General features: G+C 35.8%; 1 protein-coding gene across 9 annotated transcripts in view; it reads right to left on the reverse strand.

The window, feature by feature from the left end:
* LOC126814921 (peripheral plasma membrane protein CASK) overlaps positions 1 to 15,422 on the reverse strand; it is a 416,793-nt gene that overhangs the window by 226,830 nt on the left and 174,541 nt on the right. For 4 of the 9 annotated variants that reach the window (XM_050540452.2, XM_050540435.2, XM_050540444.2 and 1 more), the window contains exons 5-8: positions 7,341 to 7,418; positions 3,976 to 4,151; positions 661 to 836; positions 130 to 252 (exon numbers count right to left, since the gene is read on the reverse strand). In XM_050540452.2, the coding sequence (XP_050396409.1) occupies positions 130 to 252; positions 661 to 836; positions 3,976 to 4,151; positions 7,341 to 7,418 (553 nt within the window). Of the gene's footprint in view, positions 1 to 129; positions 253 to 660; positions 837 to 2,598; positions 2,656 to 2,947; positions 2,969 to 3,972; positions 4,152 to 7,340; positions 7,419 to 15,422 lie in introns of all 9 variants that reach the window. The other 5 variants (XM_050540408.2, XM_056101866.1, XM_050540390.2 and 2 more) reach the window with 4 other exon arrangements.

Below are 15,422 nucleotides of genomic sequence, written 5' to 3' on the forward strand. Positions count from 1 at the left end.
ACAGATTATATAACATGATGAGTTATATACTGGATAAATGAGGCTACGACATTACAGATTATATAACATGATGAGTTATATACTGGATAACCGAGGCTACCACATTACACATTAGTTATAAAGACTAACCTTAATCCAGGGATGTTCGAGAGCCTCTTCAACTGTGATACGCTTCTCAGGGTCTAATTCTAACATTCTATTTATTAAATCTTTGGCTAATGTTGATAAACTATTCCATTGTTTCGGTCGCATCTAAAATGTACAATAAAAAATTTAATTTATAATATCCAGATGGAACTAAGATCACTTGTTAAAGGGAGACAATAGACTATTGAGAGAGAGAGAGAGAGAGAGAGAGAGAGAGAGATGGGGTTTAACATCCACTCGACACAGACTAGGTCATTTCGGGACTAACATATGGTTTCATTTTTTTTAATAATTTGCTTACATGTAGGGGTCTTTAGCAGTGGGAGGAAACCAGAGGACCAGGAGAAAACCCACAAGGTTGGACAGGCGACCCGAATCCTTGTCGTGTACAACCGGGGATTCGGAACCATGTCATTTGACTCAATGGCAGGTCTTATGATACAGAGCGCACGCGCTAACCATTCGGCCATCCACCCCCTACATATTCCCAACATAGCTCATATTCATACTCACAAAATAGCTGCCTTTTACAATTAAATCATATAATCTTTGTTTGGTTCCACAGAATGGTGGATAACCAGACAGCAGTATAAAGGATAAAACCCCACAGCCCCACATATCTACAGCTTTACCATATGGTTCACGTTTTATCACCTCCGGAGCCATATACTGGGGCGTACCAACACGACCTAAAAAAAACCAAAAAATCATTTTTATATCTAAAATGATATCGGGTTTAACGTCGTACTATTTTTCTAATGGGCTAAATTGCAATGTCAATTCAAGACACGAAATGTTAATTCAAGTCCTGATATGTTAACTCAGGAATTAGTCAAGATATATTAATTCAAACCATATATTTTTAATTCAAACCATATATTGTTAATTCAAACCATATAGTGTTAATTCAAACCCTATAGTAAGTATTAATTCAAACCATTTGGTTAGATATCCAGCGCTTTATAAATAGATTATTATTATTATTAATTCAAACCATATAATATTAATTCAAACCATATACTGTTAATTCAAACCATATAGTATTAATTCAAATCAAATATTGTTAATTCAAACCATATATTGCTGATTCAAATCATGAAAATGTTACATCAAATCATGAAATGTCAATTCGAACCATGTATTGTTAATTCAAATCATGAAAGTCATACCAATAAAAACGCCCAATTTTTAGACACAGAAAACATTAAATTATGATAAAACTATTAAAGTATAAGTACTATAAATGATCTATTTAAAAGGGGATCAGTTATATATATTTGTAGTACCAGTAAACAAATTACTGCATTGTAAACCAGGGACAGCCAGTGGTTTAAATGTCTACAAAATCTGAATCTGGCTTGGATTTTAACATCAAAAAACGCAAAAGCAGGGATTATATTAAAGATACATTAGGGTTTACACAATAGATGAAAGTGTGATTTAGATGTATATAATAATAATTTTCTCCAAAGGACATTCTAATTAAAAGTACATCATATTTTCCGTTTTGTTTTCTTCTGTCGTTCTTCAGTTTTAACTTCCGCTTCATCCAAAGGGGATATCGGTGAGAAGGTGACCCTATCTCCAAGCCACATGACCGCAAGTCAGAGGTGACCAGCCAGCTAAAGATCAAAGAGTGACATTCTAGAACACTAGGCCATCTCCCTCAACCCTGTTTCTTTTGAACTTTTATGTTGTTATAATGTTGTTCTTATTTGCACTACAGCAAGGCCTAACAACATCTTTATGACACTTGTGTTTAACTGACCTAACCTAACTTCCTATCTATTCATGGTACTCCTTTGGCGAAATTAGATCTCAGAGACTTCAATCAAAATATTCATAAGTTTTCCATACATTGGAAATATTATATAAAATTAGTCAGAACTCAATGTATGTTAGTACAAAGATTAGCCATATAGTTGATACAAAGATTAGCCATAAAGTTGATACAAAGATTAGCCATATAGTTAATACAAAGATTAGCCATATAGTTGATACAAAGATTGATACAAAGATTAGCCATATAGTTGAAATAATATGGTTAACAGGTTAATAATAAACAGTTCCAATAACATAATTATTCACCTTTGGTTTTACTTGTTTTAATGTAACTGGGAAAATCCAGATATGTCAATATAAAGAACTAGTATATTTTTAACTATGTATCGAGTTCTTTTTTTCTAAACCCCAAAATATTATCTAAATATGTATACTCAAGAAGACGTTTCCAATAATAATAATTTTAACACTGGTAGTTCAACGATCAAAGACAGTGTAAACCAGTTGATTCATCATCCACTTTCAATTCAGAAGGTCGTCAATTTTCATTTTAAAATAAGATCACTGGAACATCCAATGACATTAAACAAGTTAAAACAGAAGATGATGCGTAAAGGGAGATAATTCATGTGGTGTTGTGAGAACACACACACACAGAGCAGATCTTACCAATCATTTCTTCTTTAACATAATACATAGGTTCAAAATCTTGAGATGGCAGAGTGTCTGTAAACATACACCAATAACCCAAATATATACATAAACATGCACATGCAATATCAAGCATTTTACATAATGAATAAATAAATAAATAAATAAATAAATTCATCAATAAATATGGTTATAATGTAAGCTGTGTACTACTAACAAAATACCCTAAACTTTTCTAATTATTACTGCATATTCAATAAATAAATAAATAAAAGTCAGAGCATCTATAAAAAAAAACCCGAGGTTCTCTAATATATATTATAACCAATTCTATACCAATATTTCACCATGCAGTTTGGCTACTTACAATAATAATGATAATGTTCGTCTAATTAGAAAAAAAAATAACACAAAAAAATTTCAAGTACACATCAAAAATGCAGACTAAGCACAAAATGGACACATCTATCAAAAAAATACACAGATTGAGCAACATAATGTATTGACTGAGAGGGAAAGTAAATTTTCAGAACAGTTGAGGAGATCAGGAATTCCCATTCATCAAAATAATAAAATGAAATGAAATGGGGTTTAACATCTTATGCTCCTGACCGGGCTAATGAAGACGGGCATACGCCATACAGTGTACTATGAGGGAAATTTTGCCCGGGCAGCGGCACTATCGCCTACTCTGCTTATATCGAATTCCAACTGTCAAGGGATCTTTTAAGTGCACGCCAATGTATACACAGGTCCTCGGTTTTCGTCCCATCCAAATGACTAGACAGGTGTCCTTGTCAGGCCTTCTGTCTTGCAACAATGGCAAGGGTAAACCACGCAGGGAAATAACTGATGAACTTTCTTGGCCAATGCAAGGATCGAACATGTCACCTCCAGACTAGCGAGCCAGTGTCTTACCCACTTAGCCACCGTGGCTCCATTAAAAAATAATACACATATTGAACGACGGTTGGCGAGATCCAAAATTCCACTACCCCAAGGGTTAGTGTTAGAGGTAGGGGTTAGGCGATAACTCAGTGATGCAGTGTAGGGTCGCAACTACAGGAGAATGGGTTCAGTTTGAGTTTAATTCTCATTGGATGCAAGGGAATGTTTGACGCACAACTCATGCTTTTTGGGGCAGATTCTATATAAACCCTTCCCTTAATGTTCAAATTTCTTCCCATTGAACCCGATCTCCACAAATTTTCTGAAAATCGACAACACCGAAATTAAGCAAGATCATACACAAATTTAGTAAATCAATGCATAGGATGGAGCTAAGAAGTGCATAAAATTAAGGAAATATATAAATGCAATAAAAATCAGATTTTTTTTTTTGTGCAATTAGATTTATTTTCGCTAAACATAATACTTTAAAAAAAATACAACTACCTCCGGAGATTTTACCATCTTCTGGAAGTTGCATGGCAACACCAAACCCGCCCAGTTTAACTGGGGCCGAGTTTTCTTTGGAAGCAAGAAGAACACAATGAGGTTTAAGGTCACGATGAACGATATTGTTTGCATGACAGTAGTGTAAGGCCTCAAGGATTTGGCGAATATAATGACTGAAAAGAAACAAGAAATAAATAATAATAATAAATGTATATTTCTGTAGCAATAAAACTGCACAAAAATAGTGCTTGTAGCTCTTGACACAGGCACGTTAACTAGGGTGGCGCGGGGGGGGGGGGCTTCACCCACCCCCCATCTGCAAAGAGTTTTGCCCCCCCTCCCCCCCGTTATTGTCGACCATAAATATACATTGTCCGTCAATTTTACAGCACCCCTGAGAACACTTCCCACCCTCCTCGTTGCTCTGAGCTAGTTACAGCTCATGGCTCTTGACAAAACATAAAGAGCCTTTAGTTCTCAGTTATAACTTGTTTGAAACAAATGAGTTTTCAAAAGTTACTTGAATGATGATAAGGGGGTGCATTGATGTAAATGACATGAAATGAAATGTGGTGTAACGTCCTACTGTTCTGCTCCGAACTAGGCTAATGAAGATGGGCATACACCATACAGTGTGCTATGAGGTAAATTTTGCCCGGACAACGGCACTACAGCCTACTCTTATATCGAATTCCAACTGTCAAGGAATCTTTTACGTGAATGCCAATGTGTACACAGGACCTCGTTTTTTTTATCCAATCGGAATGACTAGACGGCTGTCCTTGTCAGGCCCTCCATCCTGCATCACTCACAAGGGAGAACCAAACCAGAAAATCTGGATGAACTTTCTCGGCCAAAGCAGGGATGAAACATCTGACCTCCAGACTAGCAAGCTAGCGTCTTACCCACTTAGACACCATGATCCCTGCGCATTGATGTATGTTAATAGTCAATTTTAGAAACTAATATTTATTAGTCTCTATCATCCAGTACCAGCGGCTGCCAGGCAGGATATGCCCACATTTTCTAGAGATGGATAGAGAACAAGCTAACAAGAAAGTGATTTTTCCTACTATCAAGGGTCATAATACAGGAAATTACAATTCAATATGCGCGAATACTTAGGGTGCAACAGTGATATAATAATACAGTTTTTTAAATCGGATAAAAATTATGACCTCGTACAATCAGGGGCCATAATTCAGGAATTTATGGTCCGATATGCGCGAATATCGAAAGGAACCGAGATCTTTGGGTTATAAACTTACATTTCAAGTTTCAACAAAATCGGATAAAAATTGTGACGTCTATAGGATCCATGACCTTGATATACCATATTTTTACGCTTTTGAGAACGAACGGCAGCCATTTTGTTTGTCAATTTTGGGCTGATTTTCACGAAATTCAAACTCAGCCAGCCTTAGGGTGTAACGGTGATATAATAATATGTTTTTTTAAATCGGATAAAAATTATGACCTCTATAGGGTCCACAAGCTAAAAACGCGATTTTTCGTAAAATCAGGGGACATAATTTAGGAAGTTACGGTCCGATATGCACGAATATATCGAAAGGAACCGAGATCATTGGGTTATAAACTTACATTTCAAGTTTCAACAAAATCGGATAAAAATTGTGACCTCTATAGGTTCCACAACCTTGATATACCATATTTTTACGTTATTTTAGAACGAACGGCGGTCATTTTGTCTGGCAATTTTGAGCCGATTGTCACGAAATTCGACCTCAGCTGTCCTTAGGGTGTAACGGTGATATAATAATACGTTTTTTTAAATCGGATAAAAATTATGACCTCTGTAGGGTCCACAAGCTAAAAACGCGATTTTTCGTACAATCAGGGGACATAATTCAGGAAGTTACGGTACGATATGCACGAATATCGACAGGAACCGAGTTCTTTGGGTTATAAACTTACATTTCAAGTTTCAACAAAATCGGATAAAAATTGTGACCTCTATAGGGTCCACAAGCCAAAAAACGTGATTTTTCGTACAAACAGGGGCCATAATCCATGAAGTTTCGATCCGATACATGCCAATATCGAAAGCAGCCGAGATCTTTTGGAGATAAACCTATATTTCAAGTTTCGTCAAAATCGGATAAGAATTGTGACCTCTAGAGTGTCCACAAACAAATTGTGGGCGGACGGACGGACGAATATTAGTCTGGATGCATTGATCATTGGCTAGATTATCTGGTCTTTTACATTAACACAAACAAAGTCTAAGGGAGGTAACAAGTCCTAAAACAAAGTATCGACACCCATGAAATTAATTTATGCATTTCAGAAAATCCATTTGATTGTATTGCCAATTCAATATCCAACACTTTTAATTTTTTTTTTATTGTATATATGTTATATTAATTAATCCTAATTCGTCGTCACGATTCATGTTTGTTTATAATAATGCACAAATTAGGGGATTTATTGCGGGAAGGGGAGCAACTCTTACTTGGTTTGGCCAAAGATACTGGATAATCAACCACATAAAAAAACAAAATCCTGGTTGGTTACACATGGACAATGGAACGTTTTGTGAAATATTGACAGCTTTTTCCAAGACCCTCCGTACGCTGAAGACTAGGAGGTTCTGGGTGACTGAGACATATATTCACAGTCTTAGATTTCATTAAAAATCTAACCAAGAGATAAAGGCTTACATTGATTTAATAGGATTAAACTGGCCATATAAATATCCAATTTAATATTTAGACTTGATCCCTGCGAGCAATACAACGCAATTTATAACTCAAGGCCTGAATAAAAATAAGCTTTATGCTCTTTAATTAATCCTCAAAGGTTTTGTCTGATTTTTTAAAAATGTTAGCACTTCAAGCTAACGACAGTTGACTCAATGACAGGCCTTATGATACAGTGCGCACGTGCTAAGGAAGTGGTTAGAAAGCTCACAATAAATCAAATACTGGTAAAAGAAATCGTTACATATCAACCACAAGTTTGGCAATATATTTTCTTGGCAGTTGTTTTGGTATATTTTCCCGATCAATGGAGGGACCCCGTCTTAAACCAAAACGGAAGGGATTCCTACCTATCTGCAACAACCCGGCTTATATAGAGAGAGAAATGGGGTTTAACGTCCACTCAACACAAACTAGATCATTTCAGGACTAACATATGGTTCAATTTTATTTCAATAATTCGAATGCCATAGGGGCCTTTACCAGTGGAATGAAACCGGAGGACATGGAGAAAACGTACAACTGGTCATCCACGCCCCACCCCCTCCCTGGCTATTAAGATGGACAATGACAATTTGCTGTGTTATACTCCAACCTATTGCCTATGTAGTTACGCAACAATAAAATGTTTATTTGATTTACCTGGCTACAGCTTCACTATAAACAAAACCATCTACAGCTCTTTTTACTATCTCAAAACAAAGATCGGCACCGTCCATGCTGAAAATATAAAACAAAATATTTCAATAACTTTTAACATTTCAAATACCCATTTATTCATTTAATAATAATAATAATAATAATGAGGTTTTATATAGCGTCTTCTCCATGTTGACACATGCTCAAAATGCTTTAAGCAATGGCAAAACTGTCGAAACAGGAAAGTCTTTAGTGTAGATTTAGCAGTTCAGCAAATTTCAATCAAATGTCTCAAAGCATATCAAAAATAGCTGAAAACAAAAATATCAGAGATGAAGCGAGACAGAATCTATAGACCATGCTTGTTTCACTGGTAACAAAAACATGAAAAAATTCTGCAAACCAAGAGAATGACACAAGAAACCATGTCTTCGCTTGGACCACTGTCTATTACCAGTTGTCAAGATTGAATTATTAAATCACTTCCATTACAATATGTAACAATGTGAAGAGATTCAATAAAATTAATTTTAACACATAACTGGTCATGTATTACATCGATTCCTGCGACTATATTGCAGAATTCATCCCCCATTACGCATTAACTAGTTTCAACAACACTCACACAATAACAGCTGTCATCTACTTTGCAAGAAAGCATAATATTCTCCAGTGGTGCATTAATCAAGAATTATTATGACAAAATAAGAAATATGCCAAAACACAAAAAATATCTGTCAAATTGTCAATTATTATTCAATAGTCTGATTTCAAGACATCTTACCAATACCCAGAAGGGAGAGAAAGATAAATGGGGTTTAACGTCCACTCGACAAACTAGGTCATTCTGGTACTAACATATGGTTCAATTTTATTTCAATAATCCGCTTGCCTGTAGGGGTCTTTAGCAGTGGGAGGAAACCGGGGGACCCGGAGAAAATCCTTGCCAGCTGACTCAATGACAGACCTTATGATACAGTGCGTGCACTAACCATTCAGCCATCCAACCCCCTACCATACCCAGAAGGACTCAACATGTAATATCTGTCTAAAACACATATAATTGAGGGAGAGAAATTTGCCGTAACAGATCGTTTCATTGGCTAATCCCTAACATTATCCAGAACATGGGTTATATAACAACTCTCCAAGATCCTAGTGTAGTAAAGACAAGTAAAACAAAATTTTGAACTATAAAATAACGAATTGAAATAGGATCTGTGTTGTAATCAGATTGCTATTCAAATGAAGTATATATGACATGAGCTTATTAAAGTAACACCACTAGACATTGATGCTTATCTTTTTTTTTTAATTAAAAGTAGCTTACGTTTCTTTTCCTGGTTAAGGTGATAAGGTCTTTTAAATATTATAAAGTAAATGACTACACCATATACTATAGCTATGTGTTGAACTTAGATCTGTTCAAAAGATTATGTTAAATTAAACAGATGAGATTTCCATCAGGAAAATACCACATTCATTAGTACAGTTGGTCGAGAATAGTACGATGTTACACCCCATTCTATTCGATACAAAAATATTTACTCAAATTATCCTTTTGTATTTGGTATTAAGATCACTTCAGGGTGTCTTTGCACAATTAAACATTTACAAAACATTCAAAGGGTGGTTGAAAAAAATCTCTTCTTGACTGGCATCCAGGCCTTGCAACACTGTTGGCAAAAGTGTGTACGCGTCGAAGTGGGCTATGTAGAAAAATAAATGGAAGCCTTCAACTTTCTATAGGTCTTTCATAGATAGGCTTCAAACTCTTCATCCAGCTTTCATGCATTCCACAGACCACTTTACGCTTGAGACACACACGTATGAATCGAAAATATTAGGTGTCATTACGTTCATTTAAATCAAACCTCAAGACTTACCTTTTCAAACTTGAAATGAAATGAAATGGGGTTTAACGTCCTACTGTTCTGCTCCTATACTGGGCATAATGAAGACGGGCATACGCCATACAGTGTGCTATGAGGGAAATTTTGTCTGGGCAGCGGCGCTACGGCCTTATTAATATATCGAATTCCAACTGCCAAGGGATCTTTTACATGCATGCCAATGTGTACACGGGACCTCGGTTTTCCATCTCATCTGAAGGACTAGACAGCTGTCCTTGTCAGGCCCTCTGTTCTGCACCACTGACAAGGGTTTCCTCCCACTGCTAAAAAACCCCTACGCACAAGCGAATTATTGAAATAAAAATGAACCATATCTTAGTCCCGAATTGACCTAGATTGCGTCGAGTGGACTATAAACCCCATTTCTCCCTCTCCATATTTATAACATTAAAGACACAATCTATTTCTGCAGGTGAAATTAACCTATAAATCCATATATACTTGTATCTGCAGGAAATGTCAAAATTTTCTTTTAAATATCTCATGAAATATATAGAAGACCAAATGGGACAATATTTATGATTCTTGTTTCTACATTCCAGTTTGTCGTGTAAAATTAAGAAATTATTTTTTAATTTTAATATTTAATGATATATAAAAGTTACCGATAAAACGCCGAAAATGAAACATAAAGTCAATTTTTTGTTTAAAAAGTTGATTTTGTGCATGAAATGTTGACATAAGAATGTAGAAACAAGAATCATTAGTTTAGAATGTTGCGTTCATGTCTAAAATGTTCAAACTGGAATGTAGAAACAAGAATTATGAATATTGTCCCATTTGGTCTTCCATAGAAATAATCAATATTTCTTTCATGTAAATAAAAAGGAAGAGAGGAAGAAATTAGATTTAATATCCCTTATTAATGAGATCTTTTAATGTAGTCAATCTTTAATTAACAACCCTTATTAACCAATTTTGAAGAAGTATCTGGATAAAATTGACCTTTAGATGAGACCCACTGCTGTTCCCTTTAATCCCTAATTCCGTTATCTTTTATACGGACATAACTATCAATAACTTCAAACACACTGTCTAATTTATCGTTATTTAATGTCGAGACCTTTAATTATCACTGAATCTACTTCTTTTTCCTCATCATCAATGACAAAATTGATCTCTCTCATTCTCTATAAAGATTTTTGTGTTTGAAATGCTGTAACAACAAATGTCTGAATTCAAATAACATGAACCCAAATGGTTTTAATTACTTCATGCAGTTTTTAATGTATCAATTATATTTTTTTCTAAGTACAAGCGGGGCATTGGGTGGTTGAATGGTTTAATTCATAAGGTCTGTCATTAAGTCAAGTTGCATGGTTTTTTGTACGATCCAAATGACTAGACAGCTGTCCTTGTCTGGACTCCCCTCCATCCATGCTGCACCACTAACAAGGGGAAACAATGCCGGAAAATCCTGACAAACTTTCTCGGCCAATGCAAGGATTGAACATGCGACCTACAGGAGAGCGAGCCAGGGAACAAAACCATGCCACTTAATTCAATCACAAACTGTATGATCTTAAGCGTACATTTCAGTCCAATCGACCCCTCCAACTCCACCTTATAATTGCAACAAAGTTTTGGCACTATAACTCTGACAAGGCATGATTATCTAGATATTTGGTGATATATTGTGAAAAATCATACTTTGTATTCCTCCATAGAAAAAGGTCCACAGAGCTTCAGGATTAAAGTTTGAAAGATTTTTTTCTCCCCTTGAAGCAATGAGTTTTAATTACTAAAATAAATCTCAATCTGATTAAAATACAGATTTATATTTCATTTCATTTTTTTTATACTTTTGATGGCCTACACTACATGAAGATCTGACCAGTTGTACTGGAAGGTTGTGTCAGGGGTCGTACGAGCGGCTTTTGATCCTATGACGTCAGATATTCATTAATCAATCAGCGTTGACGTTTCTAGTGGTTTACCCACAGTTCCGTGCATTGCGTAACAGATAGTTTCATTGGCTAATCCCTTACATCATCCAGAAGGTGGATTATATGTAACAACTCTTCCAGATCCTAGTGTAGTACAGACAAGGAAAATGAAATTTTGAACTAGAAAAAACGAAATAGGATCTGTGTTATAATCAGATTGTATAAATCTGGGAATTCTGCTTTAACCAGTCGTAGTTCAGTGTTATTTATTTATCACCACACTTTCAAAGCTACCAGAATTAGTTTAATCTAGATCTGTCAGAGAATTAGACACAACTCAATGTATATAATGACTCTCTTAGATTTCTCTAGAATTTCAATAAATCTAAGATTTTTATCAGGGGAATTACAAATGTTATAACCAGGAGCGATTTTCAGGTGAAAAATTCAATAACGGTCAATTTAAGCGAATCCTATTCTGTGAACAAGATGAAAACAAGATGAAAACATAAAGACAATTTGTTCCTTTTGATTGTATTTTAATTCCAGTAAGTCGATATCCATTTTATATATATAGTATGGCAACATCCATGAAATCAAATGAAATAAGGTTTTAGACTACTAATTTTCCACACCAACAGAGCTAATGAAAGATAGAGAGAGAAATGGGGTTAAACGTCCACTCGACACAAACTAGGTAATTTCGGAACTAACACATGGTTCAATTTTTGCTTGTGTATAGGGGTCTTTAGCAGTGGGAGAAAACCGGAGGACACAGAGAAAACCCACGAGGTTGGAAAGGCGACCCTACTCCTTGTCACGTACAACCAGGGCATCAGACCAATAGGCAATCTAATTAAGATACAGATCTATATTTCGTTTCCTTTTTTATATACTTTCCATGGCCTCTACTACATGAAGATCTGACCGGTTGTAGCGATAGGTTGTGTCAGAGGTCATACAAGCGGCTTTTGACCCTATGACATCAGACATTTAACCAATTAGCATTGATGTTAGTAGTGGACTACCCACAGTTCTGTGCATAACACGCCTAAAGCTCGCTGTAACAGACCATTTCATTGGCTAATTCTTCACACTTTTCAGAACACGTCAATGATAACAATTCTTCCAGATCCTAGTGTAGTAAAGACAAGTAAAACGAAATTTTGAACTATAAAAACTAGACCAATAGGATGCCGTATCGATATGTTTCTACTTTTATTTTATATTTAAATGTTAGTCTTTATAAAGACTTCATAATCAGTCATATTATTTAGGATTTTCAGGAAACAATAAGTCTGGAAAGAAAAGACTAAAGTTGTAAAATCATACAAAACGTAATGTGTATTCACATCATTCAGTCATATTATAGACTTTTCAGTAAAAAAAATAAGTGTCCAAGACCAAAGTTGTAAACACAATAAAACTATAAACCCTGACTTTATCGAAGTATTGCAATACTGTAATATATCGCAATACTTTTTGTCAAGTATTGCAATATATTGCAATACGATTTTTGGCCGCAATACAGTGCTAATATTTGGACCGACATCATCCCTTTTATAGATTCAACTTTCACAATAATGTAATGCCTATCAGAGACTATAGGATTTACCTCTTCGTGAATTTGCCTCTGACATTCACACATGTTCTTTATACCTCTTACTGTTCGTTGCTACTTAATAAAAATCACGCTCCAACTCCATTCCCTTACTTCCAAAAGTCTTCAACAGTTTTAGAGTATTAAAAAAAAGCATCAATTGAACCCCACCACAATGAGTTGAACACAAGTCTAGGAATATCGGCAGCAATGAGCATCTATTTGTATGTAAAACAAACATCAGTAATAAGATATCTACACACCTTTCTTGTTAAGACATAAATACTTATCTTCGCATTAGAAGATATAAACCTGTAAATAACACTATAATCGTTATTCTGTCGAGCACCTGTACACATTCTATTTTATTTATGCCATATTTTTTATAAGAAATCACAAAATTCCACGTTTTATTTCAATAAATGTCAAAGGTACAACCATTTTATTTTTAACAATACACAGCAAATAGAAATAATTCGAAGTTTATCCCACTGGCATGACCATTAATTGTTTTCATAAAAAATGAAATGGGGTTTAATGCTTTATTTTTCTGCCTCAACAGGCCTAATGACGATGCGATACACCAGGTAATGTATTCCGAGAGAAACCAGTGATGAGTCAGACTACTCTCATCTTTAATATCCCCCTCAAACCGGGGTGGTGTCCTTACTGCGCTGCTATGGCGACGGAAAATGATCGCCATAAGCATGGTAAAATCATAGTGGAAACACCTCATATTGTGCTGGAGTCTCCATGGTCGCAAAAGATCGCCGATTCACGGTGTTTGTTTTTAGCATGTTCAAAACAAGGTTCTGCAATCTAACCAGGAAAGCTGTGAGAACGGGTTTTCAAGTTTATAATTTTCTAGGACATTTTCTTGCTTTATGTTCACGCCTTCCATACAACCGGGGAATCGAAACCACGTTAGTTGACTCAATAACAAAACTTATGATACAGCAAGCGTATGCTAACCATTCGGCCATCCAACCCCCCGATGCTTTCACAGAGAAAAATTTCCATTTTAATAATATTTATGGAGTTCGACTGTGTAATTTGCTATAATGGCTTATTTTCTCAAATATATATAATTGACTGACAGGCTAAAATTTACAATCTGTCAATTTCAATTATTATCAGTAATGAGTGGCAAATTGACCCAAAAGAAAAGAACCCATGCTCTGAAACGAATTTGGGTAATTTGTGCGTTCAAAATCAGGAAAATACAGACATTCACAAAATGGTTTTTATATGTCTTCTTTGAATGTTATTATCTTGCCAAAGGTTTATTTTCTATAAACTTTGAATATTCAGAAGGCTTTTACAAAATAGCTATCGTAAATATGTCTGGCATGCATCTAGGTCTTGGAAAGAGTTGACTCTCTTAAGCTATGATTTGTTTTTTAAGAATATATACATATATCAAATTCCAACTGCCAAGGGATCTTTTACGTGCATTCCAATGTATACACGGGACCTCAGTTTTTCGTATCATCAAAAGGACTATACAGCTGTCGGTATGCGGTAACAATGTAGTATTGAATTTTGGTTTATGTAAAAATACAGAATTAAATGAAAGCTTGGGAGAGTTTTGCCAGGGCAGCACCTACTCATCATTGAATTCCAACTGTCAAGGGTTCTTTTACATGCATGCCGAGTTGTACACAGTTGAGTTTTATTTTTCCATCCAAATGACTAGGCAACATTAAACATGTTAGCCCCACGGGTGTGACCTTTGACAAACGAAAACTAGGATTCAAACCTAGGACATTCTAGTCAAGAATCCAGTGTCCTTACATCTAAACTACCTCCCGCCGCCCCCCCCCACTCCGAAGAACAAGTTAACATGTCATAAGTAAATAACATATCACATCCATACTTCCAGATTTTATCCAATAAATGGGTAATTTTAACATCCATTCAACACAAACTGGTTCAATTCACGACTAACATGTTGTCATTTCTATTTCCATAATTCCCACGTGCACAGGTATCTTTAGGAATTGGAAAGTAGGGGGGTTCTGGGAAAAACCCTCCAGGTTGTCACATACAAGCCAGGGAATGAAGAAATATCCCTGATGATTTAGGGGTTCCAATGTCAGTGGTGCAGGATTTAGGGTCTGTAAGGGAGAGCATGTAGTCATTCAAATGGGATGAAAAAGCAAGGTTCTGTGTATACCATTGGCAACACTGCTAACCATCCAAAATTGGAAAATCATCATAGCACACTGCATGGCGTATGCCGATCTAAATTAGACCAGTTGGTGAATAAAGAGAGAGAGAGAGAGAGATAGAGAGAGAGAGAGAGAGAGAGAGAGAGATGGGGTTTAACGTTCTCTCGACACAAACTAGGTCATTTCGGGACTAACATATGGTTTTAATTTTATTTACATAATTCGCTTGCGCGTAGGGGTCTTTAGCAGTAGGAGGAAACCGGAGGACCCGGAGAAAACCCATGAGGTTGGACAGGCGACCCTACTCCTTGCCACGTACAACCGGGGATTCGAAACCACGCCAGCCGACTCAATGACAGACTTTATGATACAGCGCGCGCACGCTTTGGTGAATAAAAGCAGAATGTTGAACCCCATTTCAGTTCAAAGGAATACAACTTTAACTTCAGTAAATCATCAATTTATGACTGAGACACAAACAAAAAAAATGTCTTCAAATATAACTTTTAAAGATA

The sequence above is a fragment of the Patella vulgata genome, chromosome 1, assembly GCF_932274485.2.
Source record: "Patella vulgata chromosome 1, xgPatVulg1.2, whole genome shotgun sequence".
Classification (NCBI taxonomy): Eukaryota; Metazoa; Mollusca; class Gastropoda; family Patellidae; genus Patella; species Patella vulgata.